This window comes from Ursus arctos, unplaced genomic scaffold, assembly GCF_023065955.2.
Source record: "Ursus arctos isolate Adak ecotype North America unplaced genomic scaffold, UrsArc2.0 scaffold_28, whole genome shotgun sequence".
Classification (NCBI taxonomy): Eukaryota; Metazoa; Chordata; class Mammalia; order Carnivora; family Ursidae; genus Ursus; species Ursus arctos.
Genome location: NW_026622963.1, coordinates 565060 through 585197, shown reverse-complemented (window position 1 = coordinate 585197; position 20138 = coordinate 565060). Strand labels below are relative to the sequence as shown.

The window sequence follows — 20138 nt, the reverse complement described above, 5'->3', positions numbered from 1 at the left end:
AACACCTTTATTATATGCTAACATTCATCCTGTACTTACTTTTCATATGTGCTTGGATCTCCTTCTGGATGCTCAGTTCTCTTAATATTTTCTGATGTGATACTGATGTGTCAGAACCACATTTGGTTATTGTAGCGTTATAATTTTTAATATCTGGTAAGCCAGGACCTTTCTCAGTTTCCAGTTTTTTTCAGAGATCTTTCTTTCTCTCTTTCTTTCCTTTTTTGCAATTCCTATGTATTTACTTTTACAGATAACTTTAAACACTTTATCAAGTTTTAGGAAAGTCCAGGGTGATTTTGGTTGATACTGAATTAATTTTATACATTAACTGAAGGAGAATTGACCACCTAAAATGTAGATTCTTCTTTTTTTTTTTTTTAAAGATTTTATTTATTTATTTGACAGAGACAGAGACAGCCAGCGAGAGAGGGAACACAAGCAGGGGGAGTGGGAGAGGAAGAAGCAGGCTCATAGCGGAGGAGCCTGATGTGGGGCTTGATCTCATCACGCCGGGATCACGCCCTGAGCCGAAGGCAGACGCTTAACTGCTGTGCTACCCAGGCGCCCCAAATGTAGATTCTTCTTAATAAGAGCATTGCTTAAGCTATACATTTATTTAAAGAATCTCTTTTGTTCTGCAGTAGAATTTTATCTATTTTATTAATAAAATTTTTGCAGCTGTTTAATTTATTACGAGGTATTTTATATTATTTGTTACAACTCTACAGTTTTTTTCTCATTATATATTACATAATTCCTGGTTATGTAGTTATTTAAAGATACTTTTGACTTTTTTTGTCTTGTAACTTTTTAATAGAATTTAGTCACATTTATAGTGGTGTATGTTTATAAAAGATATTTAAGACTGGTTGGTAATTTAGGCTTAACTTGGGTTTTCTTTTAAAATTGAGAATAGGGAACTAATCATGAGTTAACAAAGAATATTTTCTGGTTGGGGGTGCCTGAATGGCTCAGTTAGTTAAATGCCTGACTCTTGATTTTGGCTCAGGTCATGATCTTGGGATTGTGGGACTGAGCCCCACCTCAGGCTCTGTGCTGAGCAGGGAACCTGCTTAAGGTCTCTCTCCTTTTGCCCCCCTCACCCCTCCTTGCACGTGCTCTCTCGCTCTCTTGCTCTCAAAAAGGAAAAAGAAAGAAAGGATATCTGGGTATGTTGACTGTAAAATCAGACGGTACACTGACGTCAATTCCATAAATAGCAAATATGAATGCAACTTATTTAAGCCTATTGGTTTATATTTTTAAAGAATACCCTTGTTTCTTTAAAATTAAGTACTATAAATGGTTCTTTAAAGTCTATTGTGGAAATAATATACCTAGTCCAACTTCTTGAGGACTAAGGGTTGAATTTATGTAACCATCCAATTTAGAGTTTGATTTAGAGTTAAAATCAAATTGAATTACAGAAAAGTTACAGTCGCAGGTAGCATGATCAGTTCCTCAGATAATACAACTTCCAAACCTCTCATCATCCAGATTACCCTCATTTTTGCTTTCACTTACATATACCTTTCTTTTAAGGAAGCACAAAATTTGAAAGGTTGCCCAAATTCTGAGTCATAGTTTGTATTGCACTGAATGATGTAGCTTTGGCATTTGATATTATGAAGTCACTTACACTGCAAATATGTTCTTCATTCTGGGTCAAGGTGAGGCAAAAGGGGAAGAAGGAGATTCTCAGGTAGTCTTGAGTTCTGAAGCATCCAGATGAAAGTGCATGGTGCAGTGTGCGCTGCTGCTCAGCACGGTCCCGGAAGTCCTTATTGAGGGTCTCTGAGAGCACTGTGCTAGCTCTAGAACGAGTTGTTGACAGTTCTGCTTTAGTAGTTTTCTTTTCTCTTTGTCCAGTTCTGCCAAGATTGCAACTTCTGTTTTTGTTTTGAAAACCTTGTCCTGAAGGGTTTGCAGCCATCTTCCTATTTTCTGTTTCAACTGTGTTCAGGACAGTTGGTGAGCCGGGTCGTGAGAGTGTGGGACCACCCCACAGTTGGATCACAACTCTCCAAAGGGGATGTGACTGCTTAGAGCTAGATACTTTTGAGTTTTGATTTTTATTTATTCTGTAATCAACTACCTCACTGTGATAACGATTTCTAGAATACTGTACGATACTTATTTTTTTGTTCAATTGCATTATTGATAATAGCAGTGAAAGTGGGCACTTGTCTTATATTTGACTCTAGGAACCAGTGCTGCTAGTGTTTTTCTTCTGTTTTGTGATAAGAAATTTCTAATAATTTAAAAAAGGAAACCTTTATCCTTGCCTTATTACTAGATTTTTATTGGAAATTGATGTTGCATTGTGTCAGCTGCTTTTTTAACATCTCACAATATAACATGGATTTTGTTAATGTTAATAGATTTGCTTTGTTGCTCCATCATTATATTCCTCAAATAAGCCCACTCAACATGTCATGTGTTAGCCTTTTAATATACCGTTCCACTTTGCTTGCTAATATTTTAGTTGTGGATTTTTACAAATACTTTTTACAGGGCAGTATTGTAATTGTATTTTTTGTGCTTTCTTGAGTTTTGGTATTACTCTATTGACTACTTAAGAAGAGCTGAGACTTTTTCCTCAATGCCCTGAGACATTTAAAGTAGTTTAGGAATTGTCTGTTTCCTGAAGGCATAAAAAGATTTCTCTTAAAACATTCAGAGCTTGATTTTTGTTGTTAGTTTCTTTGAACCTCATTACTGATTTATTTCACTAGTATCCTAACTGTGTTATTCCAGCTCTCTAATTCGTTGTAAATTATAGACAGTTGGTTTTCTTCAAATGCATCCTTCATTGAGGACTTACGAAATATTAGACACTGTGCTAGGTGCATTGTATGATTTTTATCTTCCAAATTATCGGTTTTGACTCATTGTAGATTATAGAACTAAAAGGAAAGTCATTGGCTCATTAAATTTTTTCTCACATTCTGAACTTGGGTTTTTTCTTACGATTTTATATGAACATATTTATGTTTTCTAGTCATTCTGATTCATTTCTATTCTTTAAATACTCTTTAATATTCTTTAAATATTCTTTAAATACTTTCTTTCCTTTGAATTCACAATTTGATGAACCTGGAATGGCATCTTGTAATTTTTTTTGACCCCTCAGTGTCATTCTTGATGTATATTTGTTAGTATATTTCTTGTATATTTGATTGTGCACTGCTGATTCTGCCTTCTTTTGGTAACATATCCAAGTTCATTTTGGCGAAGCGCACTTCCTGCCGTACTTGTTTTCTTTTTAAAAATAATTTATTGAGTCAAAATTCAAATAACACGTAATTAACCATTTTGAAGTGAGTAATTAATTCGGTTGTACTTAGTGCATTCACAGTACTGTGCAACCACCATCTCTGTCTGGTTCCAAAACCTTTTCATTACTCTAAAGTAAAACCTCTCCTACTGTCAGTATTAAGCAGTTTCTCCCTATCTCCCACTAGCCCCTGACAACTACTAACTTTTTTTTTTGTCTCTATGCATTTGCCAGTCCTGAACATTTCATGTAAATAAAATCCTACAATGTGTGACCTTTTATGTCTGGCTTCTTCACTTAGCATGTATACAAGGCTCTGTCATGTTATTGCATGTATTAGTACCTCATTCCTTTTTATGGCTAAATAATGTTCCATTGTATAGATAACAGTACATTTTGTTTATTCATCTGTTGATGAATTTGATGATGGCATTGGGTTGTTTTTACTTTTCAGTTATTATGAGTAATACTGTTATTGAATGCTCCTGTACACGTTTTCCTATGAACATATATTTTCAGTTCTCTTGGGTATAGACATAGGACTGGAATTGCTAGGTCATATGGTAACTTTATGTTTAACGTTTTGAGGAACAGGCAAACTTCCATAGCCGTCTTTCCATTCATATTTATAATACTGAGTATCTTATGTTTTATCTTTTTCTTTCCTTGATTAGGAATGGTTGATTAGGTTAGCTGATCATTTTTTTCCCCCACTAAGAATCACCTCTGAAATTCAGATATCAATCCTATTGGTTTTTTGTCTTATTCATCAGTTATTATTATATTTATTATTCACTTTTTAAGCTTATTTTTTTCTAATACTGAATTGAATTATTCATTTCAGTCTTATGTACAAATGAAGTATTTTAAATCTTTGTATTTTGCTTTGGGTCAACTTTGGCTACATTTTGTTGATACATAATGATTTATATACTTTTCTAGAAATTGTGAAATCCTTTTTTTCTTCCCCTTTTTGTTTAAAAAACTGTAGAAGAGCATTTCTAAAAATTTGGCTTTTTCTTTGTTTTGGGTTTCTTTATTTAAAAATGGATTTTTTTTATTTGCTTTGGTAACAAATGCACATATATGAAATTCAGAAGGTTATGCAGTGAAAAGTAAATATCTTTCCTACTCCTATCTCCCAGTAACCCAGGTCCCCTCCCCTCAGAGGCAACTAATATTTTTAGTTTTTTGTGTGTGCTCTTCCAGAGTTTTATGCATTTATGAACATACATGCATATTTAAATCTTTTTTAATGTAAATATTACTATATATGAATTATACTATACATGAGTACATTTTTTTTTCACTTAATGTATCTTGGAGATAGTTCCATATTGTTCTGTAAATACTTTTTGGTTTTACTGCTTTATCGTTAGAAATATGGTCCAAGTTATACCTAAATTTTGGAATTATTTCTTGAAATGTAGTTGGTTTTTAAAGATTTTCTACTGGTACTAGTAAGATATTTTAGAATATCCATAAATTTTTAGTGGTTTGGAGTACATAGATGATTTTAGGACGTCTGTGAAACCTTTGGAATTTTGCTCATATTTTTATGAGTATGTGCATAAGAATTTTATTCTTGGGGAGTCAGAATCCACAGCTTTCATTAGATTCTCATAGGGATTCATGGTCTGACAATAGATTCAGAACTAATGTGGTTTTGTGTAGAATTCAATTTTTCCTTCTCACTGTTAGGGAAGAAATTTGTGGAGATAGTTACTCAGCTGCCATTGTCCTCAGCTGTCTTGGAAGTCCTGGATTACCTAATAAATGGTGGTGACATAACTAGCCATACGCCTGGAAACAATAAACATGAAACAAGTTTTACATGTAGAACTTATTACAATTCCAAATGAATATAGAATTTATTTAAATTCCATGTGGATTAAAGACTTGTGTTAAAAAAAAAAAAACAACCAACAGAATACCTCAAGAAAGTCCCAAGTGAATACCTGTATTATCTAGAATTCATGTGTAATCTGGGTATGAGTGCATGGGGGTGCTCTTTTAACCAAGAATGCAAAGCAGAAGCTATGAGAGAGATGTGTGTGTATGCAAAAGATAGACTTAAAGAAATATTTGCAGTGTTGAGGGCAATGATAAAATACAGAAACCTTTTAAAAGTTGACAAGAAAGCTAACCTGATAGAAAAGTACATGACTAGAAGGTCATGAACAGGTGTTTCCCAGAAGAGTATATCCAAATGATCGATAAACATAAAATGTTCAGATTTATTAGTAATCGGGGAAATTGAAATTAGAGCAACAACATATGTCTTTACATCTATCAAACTAGCAAAATTAAAAAGACAAAATTACCTATGGGTTGCATGGATGGAGGTAAATAAGGTACTTGAATATCCTCTGCACAATGTGGTTTTTTTGTTTTTGTTTTTGTTTTTTTTAAACAGTGTGGGACTTGAACTCACAACCCCGAGGTCAAGACTTGAGCTGATATCAAGAGTTGGACACTTAACTAAGTGAACCACCCAGGTGCCCCTCCTCTGCACAATGTTTAATAAATAATTAATAAATAAAGTGGGAGGAGGCTTATGTTTTGTTTTCCCCTTCTCAAGTACATACTTTCTAAGTATCTAATGAAGATAATTAAGCATAGTAATCAATCTTGAGAAGGGAAGTGTCATCAGATTTTATATTTAGAATTTAATGGGGCATACTGAGAAATAGGAAACTCCTTTTAAATAGTCTGGGATCACTATCACTTGAACTCTTTCTTGAAGATTACCTATATCATGGCAATAAAATGCCCTTCAGTATTTGAGGATGTTTTTCTAGTACCAGCTGTTACGACTTCCATTCTGTGGACTTAGTCCCCACCTCCCCTGCAATAATTTATGATGAAAATTTCAAATATATGGGCAAGTTGAAAGATTTTTAAGTGAAGACACACATACTCACCACTGAGATTCTACCATTAATCTTTTAATATTTTTGTTTTATCGCATACCTACTCATATATATGGATGTGTATAAAGATATATTACACATCAGTGCATCTTATTTTTTGATGCATTTCAAAATAAATTATAGTTATCAGTGTACTTCCCCCCCAAATATACTTCAGTGTGCATGTCAACTAGAGTTCAGTATTTATTGAGGTAAAATTCACATTCAGTGAAATGTAAAAATCTTAAATGTGTGTTTACTGAGTTTTGATAAGTGCATGTGCCTGGGTAATTCAATATTATCACCACCTCAGGGAGTTCCTTCATGTTCCTTCCCAGTTTATTTATGCTCTCACCTTCTAGGGGCAACCATATTTTTATTTAAGTCTTTTTACAGGCCTGTGTTTTCTTTTGGGTAAACCCGTAGGGAAAAAATTGCTGGGTCATTGAGTAGAGATTAGTTTTAGTTCTATAAGAAAGTATCAGTGCTTGTTCCCTTTCACACTCCTGCAAATGATTTGTGAGAGTTTGTTCTACATCCTTGCTAACATTTGGTATTGTCAGTCTTAAACAAATTTTAGCCGTGCTCCTGGATGGGTAATAGTATCTCTTTGTGGTTTTAATATGCATTTTCTGATGAATAATGATGTCGAGCGCTTTTCTTGTGCTTATTGGCCATTCATATATCTTTGGTGAGTTTTGTTCAGTCTTTTGACCATTTTAAAAATTAAATTGTTTTTTTATTATTGAGTTGTAGGCGTTCTTTATGTACCTTGGATGCCAGTCCTTTGTGGGATATACATTTTGTGAATATTTTATCCCATACGACTTAGTTTTTAAGTACTTTAAAAAAAAAACACCAATACGGAATACTCACTACATGTTGGAATACACCAGTTAACAAAATATACAAAAACATTTCTGCTCTTCTGGAGTCATTGTGGTTCCTCCATACAGCCAGAGAGACTGGTAGGAAGGCTCCTTAAGTGAGCCAAGAGGTGATGGCTTGAGGGGTAGGGTTTTAGCAATGAAGGGAGTGAGAACTGTTTGGATTCTGGATATATTTGAAAGTAGTGCTGACTAATTTGGAGTGTAAGAGGAAGCAATGAGTGGTGACTCCAGGGTTTTTGGCCAAAGGAGCTAGAAGGATAGAGTTGTCATTTATTGAGATGAGGAAGTCTACAGGAGGATCAGGTTTGGGTGGGAATGGTGGTGGTGGTGGATTAGGAATTCAGTTTTGAGTATGTTGAGATGCTTATTCGCTATCTATATGGTGAGGTCAAGTGCGCAATTGTATATGTGAGTTTGGAGTTCAGGGAAGAGGTCTGGGTTGGAGATACGAATTTGGGGGAGGTGATCAGCATGTAAAACCCACTGTTACACTGACAGTGGGACCAGAAACTGAAGAGAAAAGGTACTCAAATCACTAATTTTTAAAATAAACTTTATTTTGGGATAATTTTAGATTTACACAAAAGTTGCAAAGATTATGTAGAGTTCTCTTATGTGTCCTTCTCCCATTTTCCATTAATATTAGCATCTTATAACTGTAGTACATTTATGAAAGCCAAAATACTAATACTGGTACATTTCTGTTAACTGCAGTTCAGACTTTGTTTCACCGGTTTGAAATCGCTGATTGTAAATAAAAGATGGAAGTTAGAAACATGTTATGAGTCATTTGTGTAAGTTTTTGACTGCTTTTTCATCTCCCTTTATAGAACTAATGGCTGAAGAGTAAACCACCATGGCAACTATGGTTCCACCAGTGAAACTGAAATGGCTTGAACACCTCAACAGCTCCTGGATTACAGAGGATAGTGAATCTATTGCTACAAGAGAAGGAGTTGCCGTTCTGTATTCTAAACTGGTCAGCAATAAAGAAGTAGTACCTTTGCCCCAACAAGTTTTGTGCCTCAAAGGACCACAGTTGCCAGACTTTGAACGTGAGTCTCTTTCAAGTGATGAGCAGGACCACTACTTGGATGCCCTTCTTAGCAGCCAGCTAGCGCTAGCGAAGATGGTGTGTTCAGATTCCCCGTTTGCTGGCGCTCTTCGGAAACGCCTGCTTGTACTCCAGCGTGTCTTTTATGCACTTTCTAATAAATACCATGACAAAGGCAAAGTGAAGCAGCAGCAGCATTCTCCGGAGAGCAGCTCTGGTTCAGCAGATGTCCATTCTGTTAGTGAACGTCCCCGGTCAAGCACTGATGCACTTATAGAAATGGGTGTTCGAACTGGTCTAAGTTTATTATTTGCACTTCTGAGACAAAGTTGGATGATGCCTGTGTCAGGACCTGGTCTTAGTCTTTGCAACGACGTTATTCATACTGCAATTGAAGTTGTCAGCTCTTTGCCACCATTATCTTTAGCAAATGAAAGCAAGATTCCTCCGATGGGTTTGGACTGCTTATCACAAGTGACAACATTTCTTAAAGGAGTAACTATTCCCAATTCTGGGGCAGACACTTTAGGTCGTAGATTAGCTTCTGAGTTGCTACTTGGTTTAGCAGCTCAGCGAGGCTCTTTGCGGTATCTTCTTGAATGGATAGAAATGGCTTTGGGGGCTTCAGCAGTTGTAAATTCCATGGAGAAAAGCAAACTACTATCAAGCCAGGAAGGAATGATCAGCTTTGACTGCTTTATGACCATATTAATGCAGATGAGGCGTTCTTTGGTATGTACTATGAATCTGTCTTTAATTTAATGTGTAATAAGCTGTCTCATTCCTCTTTTGACGTCTTTCATTTACTGCTCTCCAATACCAGGAGTTAGGGAGGAAGAGAGTTAACCTTTGTTGAGTGCCTGCTACCAACCAGGTGCTTTATATGCACTGTCTGATTCAATTATCATGTTAATATGTGAGTAGATATTATTTATCCTTATCTTAAGGATGAAGAAACTGTGGTAGTTATCCTAAATTTACACATCTATTTGGCAAAAGAACTGGAAGTAAAACATATACTAATTAAGCACTTATGGGGCAGATGCTGTGTTAACTAATTCTTATAACCCCAAATCTGTCTGCAGAGCTCATGTTTTTTCTGACTACTGCAGGTGGCTTCTACTGTATTTGTGTTAAATTGATTTATTTTTTCCCATGAAGACCTACCTTAAAGTAGATATAATAAAGTAGTAAAATATAATAAGTTTATATTGTTCGATTCCTAGTTTTCTCTCCATTTGCCTCTTTCATTCCGGGACAAGTACATCTAGTCAGGAGGGGCCTCCCTCCATAGCCTCTGTGGTTATATCCTATAATATAGCTTCTTATTGTGATGAGGGTACCCCAGAAAACTAGATTGCTTTCCACAGAATTCTGGGTCTATTCTGGGGAAGAATCTTGTATGTTTGATTTAGTTTGGCTCTCCTTAAAGTCACCATAGGCCTTATTAGATTGAATTTAATTAAATCTCAGATTGGCTTTAGGGGAAAGGAATGGTTATTAATTGAATTTTACGTTTATTATTCCTTCTTGCACAGTAAGTGATAGAGTCTGATGCTCTTGGTCTCCAGAACCCACGTTTCTTATACTTAACAGTGTTGTCTGAGAATTCAGAAAATAGGTATATATCCTCTCTCCTAGTACCCTGGACTCCAACCTGACCTGATCTTCCCTGCCTTAAGTTTCTCTACCCTTGAACAACTGGGACAAAAGTTACCCCCAGGCTAGAAGTTAAAGGGAGAGACACATAACCATCAACTGACTACCTGACGTGAAGCCTAACAAAAATGAGTTCATAGTTTTTATTTACTTATGTGATTCTTAACCTTCACTAACGATACACATGTAGTATGTGTGTTTGAATGGTAGTTCACAAAATACTCCTTAACTTGTATTTAAATAAAGAGAAGGGAAATAATGTCAATGTATATCTCTGAATTCTAAAAGAATATACAACAATAAAAACACCATTGGCTTTTGATGCCAGTAGGTGTTTATTTAGCACTGTGTGCCAGATACTGTTAGCCACTGAGTTTAAAAGGTAAATGAGGTGGCTCAGTCAGTTGAGCATCTTCCTTCAGCTCAGGTTGTGATCCCAGGGTCCTGGGATTGAGCCCCCGAACCAGGCTCCCTCGTCAGCTGGGAGCCTGCTTCTCCCTCTCCTTCAGGCCTGCTGCTCTCCCTGCATGTGCGCTCTCTCTCTGTCAAATAAATAAATAAAATCTAAAAAAAAAAAAAAAAAGGTAAATGGGCTTTGTAGCATCCATGCCTTCTGCCAGCTCACAGTTTAAGGAAAGACAGATGCACAAACATTTCAAATTAATGATAATGGGCTGTAGTAGAGGTCTGCACTGGGAAGAGGTGATGGGACACAGGAGGAGACCTGGAGGGAAGGGGCAGAAAATGCCTTGTGGAGGAAGGATCCCTGAGCTTAGTTGAAAAGTAGGAAGAGTTTGCCTATAAACATGAAGTGTGTGAGTATGGGGAGCTGGAGAAGTTTTCAGATGAGAGGACCAGAGTTCACAAAGTGACCAAGGTGTAAGAGAGCAAGCCCCTGGGTGGATGGGGTGGAATGGGACGAGGTGAAGCTCCCAAGTAGGCAGGGCCTTGTATCTTGTGCTATGGGGTGTTGTAGGCAGTGGGGAGTCATTGAAGCAATTTTAATAGAGTAAAACCAGATAGCAAGAATATGTGGAAATGTTCCCCATCCAGTCTTATGTCCTTGTTCAGAACATCTTAAAAAGACAAATGTGACAAAAATAAAAGGAATAACCTTATTTTTGATGGTAGGTGCTTAAAAGAGGGAGGTAATTAAATGAAGACCTGTGAAACCATGAATTTTTGTTATTTTAATTTCCACATATCTCTAGACCATTGAAATTCCTATGTTAACAGTGTATAAAGTTACACATTTAATGTACTATATTTTCCAAAATTTAGTTTCTTTAAAAATACCTAGGTATAGTATTGTTTTCTTATTTACATTAAGAATTCTGTACAGAATGGGTTTTAGAGATATCTTTAATCCTTACTGATTGCAGCTGGAGTAGTCTCACCCTTAACTGCGTTATCCTCCCCCAATATCCTTGGCTATGTTGCAAGACCCCCACTAGAAGCCTGAAACTGCAGATAGTACCAAACCTTATATGTACTATGGTTTTTCCTATACGTACGTACCTATGATAAACTTTAATATATAAATTAGGCACAGTAAGAGATTAATAACAATAATAGAATAGAGCAATTATAACAATATACTGTAATACAGGCTGTGTAAATGTGGTTTCTCTTTCAAAATATCTTAGTACTGCACTCACCCTTCTTGTAATGATGTGAGATGATAAAATGCTGATGAGATGAAGATAACGTGAGGTGAATGAGTAGGCGTTGTGACCTAGCGTTAAGCTACTATTGACCTGACTATATGTCAGGAAGAGGAGCACCTGCTTCTGGATTGCTGCTGACCTCGAGTAGCTAAACCAGACAAAGTGAAACTGTAGATTTGGGGGGTGGGGAGTATGTATTGACTGTATTGGGAAGAACAGAAATCAGTGACAGTGTTTGAAGGATGTTTTATGTTTGGTATTTTTAAATTTAGCAAATATTTATTAAAGATTTCTTGTATTTTCTTTCTCCGTACACGTGATGCAAATTAATAATTACTGCTACCAGTTTTGAGTTCCTACTGTATATTAGAAGCTGTGCTAAGCATGTTTTGTACATAACTCTAATCTTCCCAACAGCCCTAAGTAATATTGGCATTATTCCTGTCTAAGGATAAGGAGACTTATCCTTCATTCACACATCCAGTAAGTGGTGGAGCCTGGATTTAAACCCAGATCTGTTCCTGAAAACTTCATGCAGTTTTCAACATTTTCCTCCATAGTGTAGGAAGGCATGAAAAAGGGAATTCTGATGGCTCTGGTACCAGCTCCTAGAAGGGCGTAGCAGGCTGTTGTTCCACCTCTGCTTTTGATTTAGTGATCACTAGAGGTGGCCTTTAAATAATGGAGCCACAGATTACAATTGTTTTTCTCTGAAGTACTGCACAGCTAATTATGGAATTTGTAGAGTCTGTGCCCCTGAGTATTTGCTGGTATGGCAACCCCTTGTATGTCTAGTACTGGTAATTTTGAACACTCAGCTTCTGGTATGACTCCAGACCTACAAATGGCTCTCTATAGCCTTAACTACCCAAAAAGTGAGCCTCAGATAGCAGCATTGGCATATCCTGGGAGCTTGTTAGAAATGCAAAACCTTAGGCCCCATCTATATTTACTGAATTGGAATCTAATCTGTATTTTAACACAGTCTCTAGATGATTTATGTCCACATTAAAATTTGAGAAGCACCACCTTAAACAAATAAAAAGAAAAATTGATTTGGCAGCAGCTGGTTAGTACCTGATAAACTAGCCATAAATAGCCAACATATTCATTTGTTTCATTTCTTAGGAGTCTTGTTAATTAAAATAGTTTAAATTGATAAAATCATATAGAGTTAGATGGGATCTTATAGGATCTAGGCCACCCTCCCTACCATAGTAGAAGATAACATATTTCTAGAACATAAATTTTTTTTTATTTTTTTTAAATTTTTTTTTAAAGATTTTATTTATTTATTCGACAGAGAGAGAGACAGCCAGCGAGAGAGGGAACACAAGCAGGGGGAGTGGGAGAGGAAAAAGCAGGCTCCTAGCAGAGGAGCCTGATGTGGGCCTCGATCCCAGAACGCCGGGATCACGCCCTGAGCCGAAGGCAGACGCTTAACCGCTGCACCGCCCGGGCGCCCCAGAACATAAATTTTTATTTATAAATTATATATCTATAATATTTATAGAATATAGATATTTTTACAGTATACTAGCCATTGAAAAGTGCTACTGATGAAAATTTCACAATTACAGGATTGTTAAATCAGAGAAGGAACTTGACATTTGTGATCTAAAGATTTAAGGATTTGGGAATTTGAAGGAGCAGTGAGATCAAGTTCACTTTCTGGTTTGTCATTTGTCAATGACAGAGTGATTTGTGGTCACAGTCCTTGGGCCCTACTCTGGAGAGTCCCAGAGAGGTGCTATGATTCCTCAGCTGTGATAGGAAAAAGATGCTTTGTTACTAGTGTTGTCAGGTAGCTACATGAACTGATTTGTGGGACTTTAGTTTTGCTGAAACTAAGAAGGGAGGAAGGGATTTTCTGCTGCTCTGGTCAAGGTCATCTCTCAAGCTGGCTATGTTCTGCTTGCCTCTATCCTCAGAGACAGGTGGGCAAGGCAGCCCTCAGGAGAGTAGAATATTTCCCGGGCCTCTTTTACTGGATATTGGCCACCCAAAGAATATGTAATTGGCAAAATTATGCCTCCTTGTTTGTTTCTAGGTCAAGCCCTATGGCTATTCAATAAATAATCATTGAGGGATTGACAATTTACTGTTTCACTCTATATCTCCGTCTTTTGTAACACTTCTCTGTAAGAGTTGGTTTCTTGACCTAATGTTAGGATTTGATCTTAGTGTGCATAATCATATATCATACATATACATGTATATATCAGGTATTTCTGCAGAATATTTAAGTGATTTTAGTAACATGTCTCTCTCCTTCTGAAACTGTAGGGTTCATCTGCTGATCGGAGTCAGTGGAGGGAACCAACCAGAACATCTGATGGCTTGTGCTCACTCTATGAGGCAGCTTTATGCCTCTTTGAAGAGGTATGTAATAATAATAATTAAAAATTACTTTGTCTTAAAATGCTAACTTGTATTTATTCCTTAAAAATAATTATTCAGTGTTTGGAAAGGATGCAGAAGAAAGTAGCATCAGTGGTTGTCCCTGGAAGTGGAGCTAGGGTGTCTGGCATCAGGAATGGGAAGGAAACGTCCTGTTCAATGTATACCCTTTTATTCATTTTGAACTTTGCATTGCATACAGGTAACTAAAAATTTTTAAATAAAAACAGATACAGAAACAGATACAGATACAAAAACATACAAACAAACAAACGTCAAGCTTAACAAATTATTATAAAATAAATATCCTTCTAATCTGTACCCAGGTAAAGAAATAAAACTACCAACCACTCTAACTGGCTCTTTTATGTCCTGGTCTTAACCCCTGCCCTCCTCCCCTAAGCAACCACTATCCTGACTTTTAGAGTAATCACTTCCTTTCATTTCTTCATCGTTTTGTCACTCAGGTGTGTATCCCTAGATACTATAATGCGTTTTTGCCTTTTTTTTTTTTTTTAAAGGTGTCTTTTAAATCTCTTAATCTATAGGTTCCCCTCCATTTTTTTCTTTTCCTTCAGTGTTTTTGGTCAGGAACCTGGGCTTTTTGCTGATTGATTACTCGTAAGGCAGTTCACTATGTCCTATTTATTTCCTGCAAATTGGCAGGTAGATCTAGGGGCTTGACCTGAGGATTGGTGGGTCCTAGGTTTGATCCCTTTGGCAAGACTATATATGGTGTTGTGATCTTTCATCAGTTTCCTTCTAGTTGTCTCTCTTGTGATATTAGCAACTCTTGATGCTTAATGACTACATTTATTAATTCATTGGTTGTTAGTTGCAAAATGGTGGTATTTTAATCGTATCATTCCTCTTTCATTTATTCATTGGAATGTTGTTATAAGGATGATTCCCTTATCAGCTATTTGGTTACTCTGATTCAGTTCATATAAGAAAGGCTTGAATAAATGCTTGATTATGTCCATCCAATTTTAAAAAATTTTAACACTGATTTTATATACTAGTGTTCAGTTTAATGAATTGGTCTGTCTTCTTCCAAAGTGGACCAGTTGATTTCATTTGAAAAATATCATTATGAACCTATAGACAGACTTAAACCTGTCTGAGTTTTTAACCCATTAAATTATTATCTGTAGTGGAGTTCATATTGTTTCATCTTTGGCCAATAGTCTTTCAGAGTAGTAGTCTCTTCAGGGTGGTTCCTAAGTTCTTTTTTTTTTTTTTTTTAATGTATTTATTTGAGAGAGAGAGAGTGCAAGCCGGGGGAGGGGCAGAGGAAGAAGAGAAAGAGAATATCAAGCAGACTCCCTGCTGAGTGCAGAGCTCCACTTGAGCGGAAACCAAAACCAAGGGTCAGAGGCTCAACCAACTGAGCCACCCAGGTGCCCCCTAAGTTCTTTTGATATAGGCCTAATAATCTTTCATAGCTTTCTTGCTCTCTGACACATCAAATTATTCCAGACTCATCTGTCTGCATCTGCTTGTATTTCGTAGTTATTGGAGGTACCTTTGTCACCTTTTTCACCTAGTTTTGTTGTGAATGTTAAGTGTGGACTTGAAGTTTGGCCTTGTAGTTGTTCTGTGTAGTGAATCAGAGTGTTTAGAAAACTGCATCACTGCTGCTCTCTTCCTAGATTTCTACCCTGCCCCCGCCCCAGTTTTTAAACACATGTTTCTAAGCCCTATAACTAATTTTTTTTCTCTCTTGCTCTTTTTTGGGGGATGTGGGGCGGATGAGGAGAGCTGTGATTTATCATATAAAACTTATTGTAGTAATAAATCTTTAGGTTAAAAAATTCTAACACTCTTGGCCCCACTACCCTCCTTTTGTTGCCAGCAAAATTTCAGATTAGGGACTGGCAGCCTTCACTTATGCATATTTTGTATGTCCTCACAACTGTCCTCATGTTCACTGGAAAATGTTTAACACACATGTCATTCTATTGTTTTGGATACTATTTAATGATTCTGACTAAAATTATTCTGTCCCCTTCAATTTAATGGGCTTTTGAAGATTGACTTTTTGAAGGTTTTCCTTCTATTGTTTTGTTTGAGCAAAAAAACACTACAAGACAGACAAAAGAATTGACAACAGCTGCAGTCAGAGTTAATATTTTTTTTTAAGTAATCTCTACACCCAACATGGGGCTCTAACTCACGACCCCAAGATCCAGAGTCGCATGCTCTATCGACTGAGCCAGCCAGGTGCCCCCAGAGTTAATATTTTTATTGTATAGAATTCATATAAGCCAATTAAAAATCCATTAAGCACTAATAAATAAATGGGCAGAAGTTAGTGGTAAACAAATAAATGGAAAAACTTTTGTTCTGTTGATAATAACAAATATCAAGTTAAAAGAACATCCTCTTTTATCCCTCTTAAGTTTGCAAAAAATAAAAACAATGCTTATTATTAGTATGGATACAGTGCGACTGGTACTTTCACGTAGACGTATTCCTTGATTAGGGCCACTGGGATGGCCATGCTGGGTCCTATCCTTTTGGCAGGGTTGTGGGGAGCGGCAGGTGGAGAAGTGTGGATTTTTAAAAAAGCATTGTGAATGCAAGACACTTTACCACTATATTCAACACAGATGATAAGTAAGTGATGATTTTTATTTTCTGTATACATAAATATACTGCTGGTGATGTGTAGTAGCACCACTTTGGAAAGCAGTTTGTAATAGTGTGTCTCAAGAATCATAAGGTTATTGTCCTTTTGGGATATAGTAGCCCCATTTCTGAGCTTCTCTACTTAAGAAGTAATGAAAAATGTCGTAACAACAATGACTTATATAACAAAAAGAATCTAAATGTCCTATTTAAAAGAAAAGGTTTAAGTAAATTGGATTTTTTACATTAGGTGGAAAATTATCAGTTCATTCATGAAGATTAGGTAGCCATGGAAAATTTTGCATGACTTCTGTTTCATCACTTTTATATATCCACTGGGATAACTATGTTAAAGAACGGGAATATGTAAAATTCTGGAAGAATGTACATAAAAAAGATAACGTTCATTGTATTAAGGTGATAGGATTATCAATGTGTTTTTGTTTTTTGTTTTTTTAAAGTAAGCTTTAAGTAAGCTTGAACTCACACAACCCTGAGATCAAGAGTTGCATGCTCTACTGACTGAGCCACCGAGGCTCCCCTTCTACTTTTTTTTTTCCTCTGTCATGCTGTGTGTGTAATAATTATTAGTTAAAAAAGTCTTGATTGTGTGTCTCCTCCACCCCATTTTTGCCACCTTTATTAGTTAGTATCTTTTGCAGGAGTAAGTAGTCTAGCCATCTGTATTTAAAATTAGATGTATTGTTCTTAGGTTATTTGAGCAGTTGAGAATTTTAGAAGTAAAGAAAATAAACAGTAATTTCAGACAGCACTTATAAAAATGTCTCCATTAAGAACGTCTTGCCTATTTATTTCATGTTTTTAATATTACTAGGTTTGCAGAATGGCATCTGATTACTCAAGAACGTGTGCTAGCCCAGACAGCATTCAGACTGGTGACGCTCCCATCGTCTCAGAAACCTGTGAGGTTTATGTCTGGGGGAGCAACAGCAGCCATCAGTTGGTGGAAGGCACACAGGAGAAAATACTACAGCCCAAATTGGCTCCCAGTTTCTCTGACGCTCAGACTGTGAGTTCTCTGCATGTCTTACAAATTGGTAGATGACAGGGTTTGCTGGAAGTAGTGTTAAGAGATTTTTTTTTTAAGTGAGTGAAGAGTCTTGTTTCTTATCTGTATTGTTTCTATATACCATGCTGTATCACTTTTTTCATTTTAATAAAAAAAAACCATTTTTAGTCCATTTCCCTAATATGGTTTCCAAGTTTTAAAAAATTAAACTAGGAGCTGGATTTTTGAAAAGAATTATGAATGACAAGAGACTTACCATTATATTTCAATGCAGATGGTGAACAGGACTAAGTAAAAGCTGGAATTTTCCTTTTGCCACATTGGGATTTTATTTTCTTATTATGATCTTTTTTTTTTTTTTTTTTTTACATTTGTAGCTACGTCTTAGCCAAGCTAGAACTTTCTATTTTATTATTATTTTCATTAAAACTTAGGTTTTTTTCGAATGAGTGTAAAATATGTTTTATATGGTCCTTGCCATAATGGACTCTAGGGAATTTACAGGATAATTTTATTTCTTGCCCTTCATGCACCAATTATAAGATGAGGCTAGAACATTTTACTTTGTTGCTTTATTGAATCATGACTGCGTAGATATCCTGAAGAGAGAAAATATTCATTAATTTGAGCTCAACAATAAAGTCAACATGAAAAGTCCATTAATAGTTTTCTTAATTTTCTGTTTAATCTCTCTGGAGATTTGCACCATATTCTGCTTTTAAAGACTTCCTTTGAACCTCTTTGTTAAAACTAGCGTTAAATATTATGCTTTGATTCTCACAGAAGCATTTTATTTTACTCTTCTGTTTGTTTGCTTATAGATTGAAGCTGGACAATACTGCACTTTTGTAATTTCTACGGATGGCTCTGTCAGAGCTTGCGGTAAAGGCAGCTATGGGAGACTGGGCCTTGGAGATTCTAATAATCAGTCCACTTTAAAAAAGCTAACATTTGAACCTCACAGGTCCATTAAAAAGGTTTCGTCTTCTAAAGGATCTGATGGTCACACCTTAGCTTTTACAACAGAAGGAGAAGTCTTCAGTTGGGGAGATGGTGATTATGGGAAACTGGGACATGGAAATAGTTCAACACAGAAATATCCCAAGCTTATTCAGGGCCCTCTGCAGGGAAAGGTATGTGCTTTCTTTTTGTATTTAAAATAATTAGATGTGCTGTGCTGTAAGTGATGATATCTTTCAGATTTTGATGTGTTCTTTCCAAAGTCCTCCCCCAAATCCTTTTTATCTTTTGTATATTTGCTTTATGGTTTACAAAACACTTTCACATATATTACTTAATTTTAATTCTTATAGCAACTTTGATAAGGTAGTTATTATTCTCATTTCACATGAGGAAACTGAGAATCATCCATTTCACAAATACTTGTTCAGTGTCTTCTGAGTGCCAGGCAGTGTTTTAGGCATTGGACATATAGTAGTGAACAAAACAGACAAGATCGTTTGTTTCATGGAGCTTTTAATCTGTGGATAGAGATAGTAAATAAGTAAGCACATAAAATAATTTCAAATAATAATAAAGAAAAAAATTGAGTATTGTAGTAGATACTAACTTGGGTGGGGTGTGATATTAGTTAATGAGGTCATCAGGTTGGAGGAGGTGGCATTTTAATAGAAATGAGGCATTTAGAGTGGTTAACTCACTTGCCTAAGGTCACACACAAATAATTAGCACCATTAGAAACTGAACCTAGATCTCCTCTTCTAATTTCTATTTTACCTTTCTTTAAAGAAGTGAATTTATTTTCCTGAGCTTGTAATTATATGCAATTATACAGATTCCTCTATTTTAAGATTACATTCTTGCCACAAAAGTTTTCTTTATATAAGATCCTTTTAAAGTTTAAATTTTTATATTATACCAGAATTGCAAGTGGGACACTTTTCCTTCATGGGAGGTTGTCTGACAAGATTGGCTATCATATGAATTTTACTTTATTATAACTTATGGTATTTTAACTTAGATATCAACCCCAAAGCAGTGAATTTTGGAATGTTCACTTGACAACATCATGGGATACTTGATAAGATGCTGAATGTAGGGCTCTAAGGAAATTTTCAGATAAATACTATTTGTAGTTGTATTTTTCTAGTCTTTCTAGCACCTTCTTCTTTAATTCCAATTCTTTGAACATTTTTTTACTTATATTCCTTTTAGTGTCCTATTTTTAATGGAAACACTGCCAATTACATGTAACTTAGTATGAATGTCATAAAGGAAAAATGTTCCAAAAAGTAAATTAATAATTTACAGATAAAAATTTCAGAAGTTTTTAGCATATTATCTAGAATGTATTAGGTGCTCAGTGTTTCCTTTTTAAAGATTTTATTTATTTGAGAGGGAAAGAGAGAGAGGGATTGTGCATGAGTATGGGGGAGGGGCAGAGGGAAAAGCAGACTCCCTGCTGAGCAGGGAGCCTGATGCAGGGCCAGATCTCAGGACCCTGAGATCACGACCTGAGCTGAAGGCAGACGCTTAATTGACTGAGCCACCCAGGTGCCTTGTAGTGCTCAGTATTTTTAATTGAATCTAAATTTTGAATTTTCTAAAGTGAGTTCTAATTTTTGAAGATTGAAAAGATGCAGAGTAATTAGCAT

The 20138-nt window shown here is 36.0% G+C and overlaps 1 protein-coding gene and 1 pseudogene across 16 annotated transcripts in view; one reads left to right on the top strand and one right to left on the bottom strand.

The window, feature by feature from the left end:
* The window catches only part of HERC1 (HECT and RLD domain containing E3 ubiquitin protein ligase family member 1), a 179786-nt gene that overhangs the window by 32719 nt on the left and 126929 nt on the right, over nt 1-20138 (top strand). For all 16 annotated transcript variants that reach the window (XM_057303693.1, XM_057303702.1, XM_057303700.1 and 13 more), the window contains 4 exons: nt 7913-8868; nt 13749-13844; nt 17329-17523; nt 18345-18656. In XM_057303693.1, coding sequence (XP_057159676.1) covers nt 7939-8868; nt 13749-13844; nt 17329-17523; nt 18345-18656 — 1533 coding nt within the window. In that variant the 5' untranslated portion in view covers nt 7913-7938. The remainder of the gene's footprint in view (nt 1-7912; nt 8869-13748; nt 13845-17328; nt 17524-18344; nt 18657-20138) is intronic.
* Nucleotides 1659-1936, bottom strand: LOC125283150 (SOSS complex subunit C-like; annotated as a pseudogene).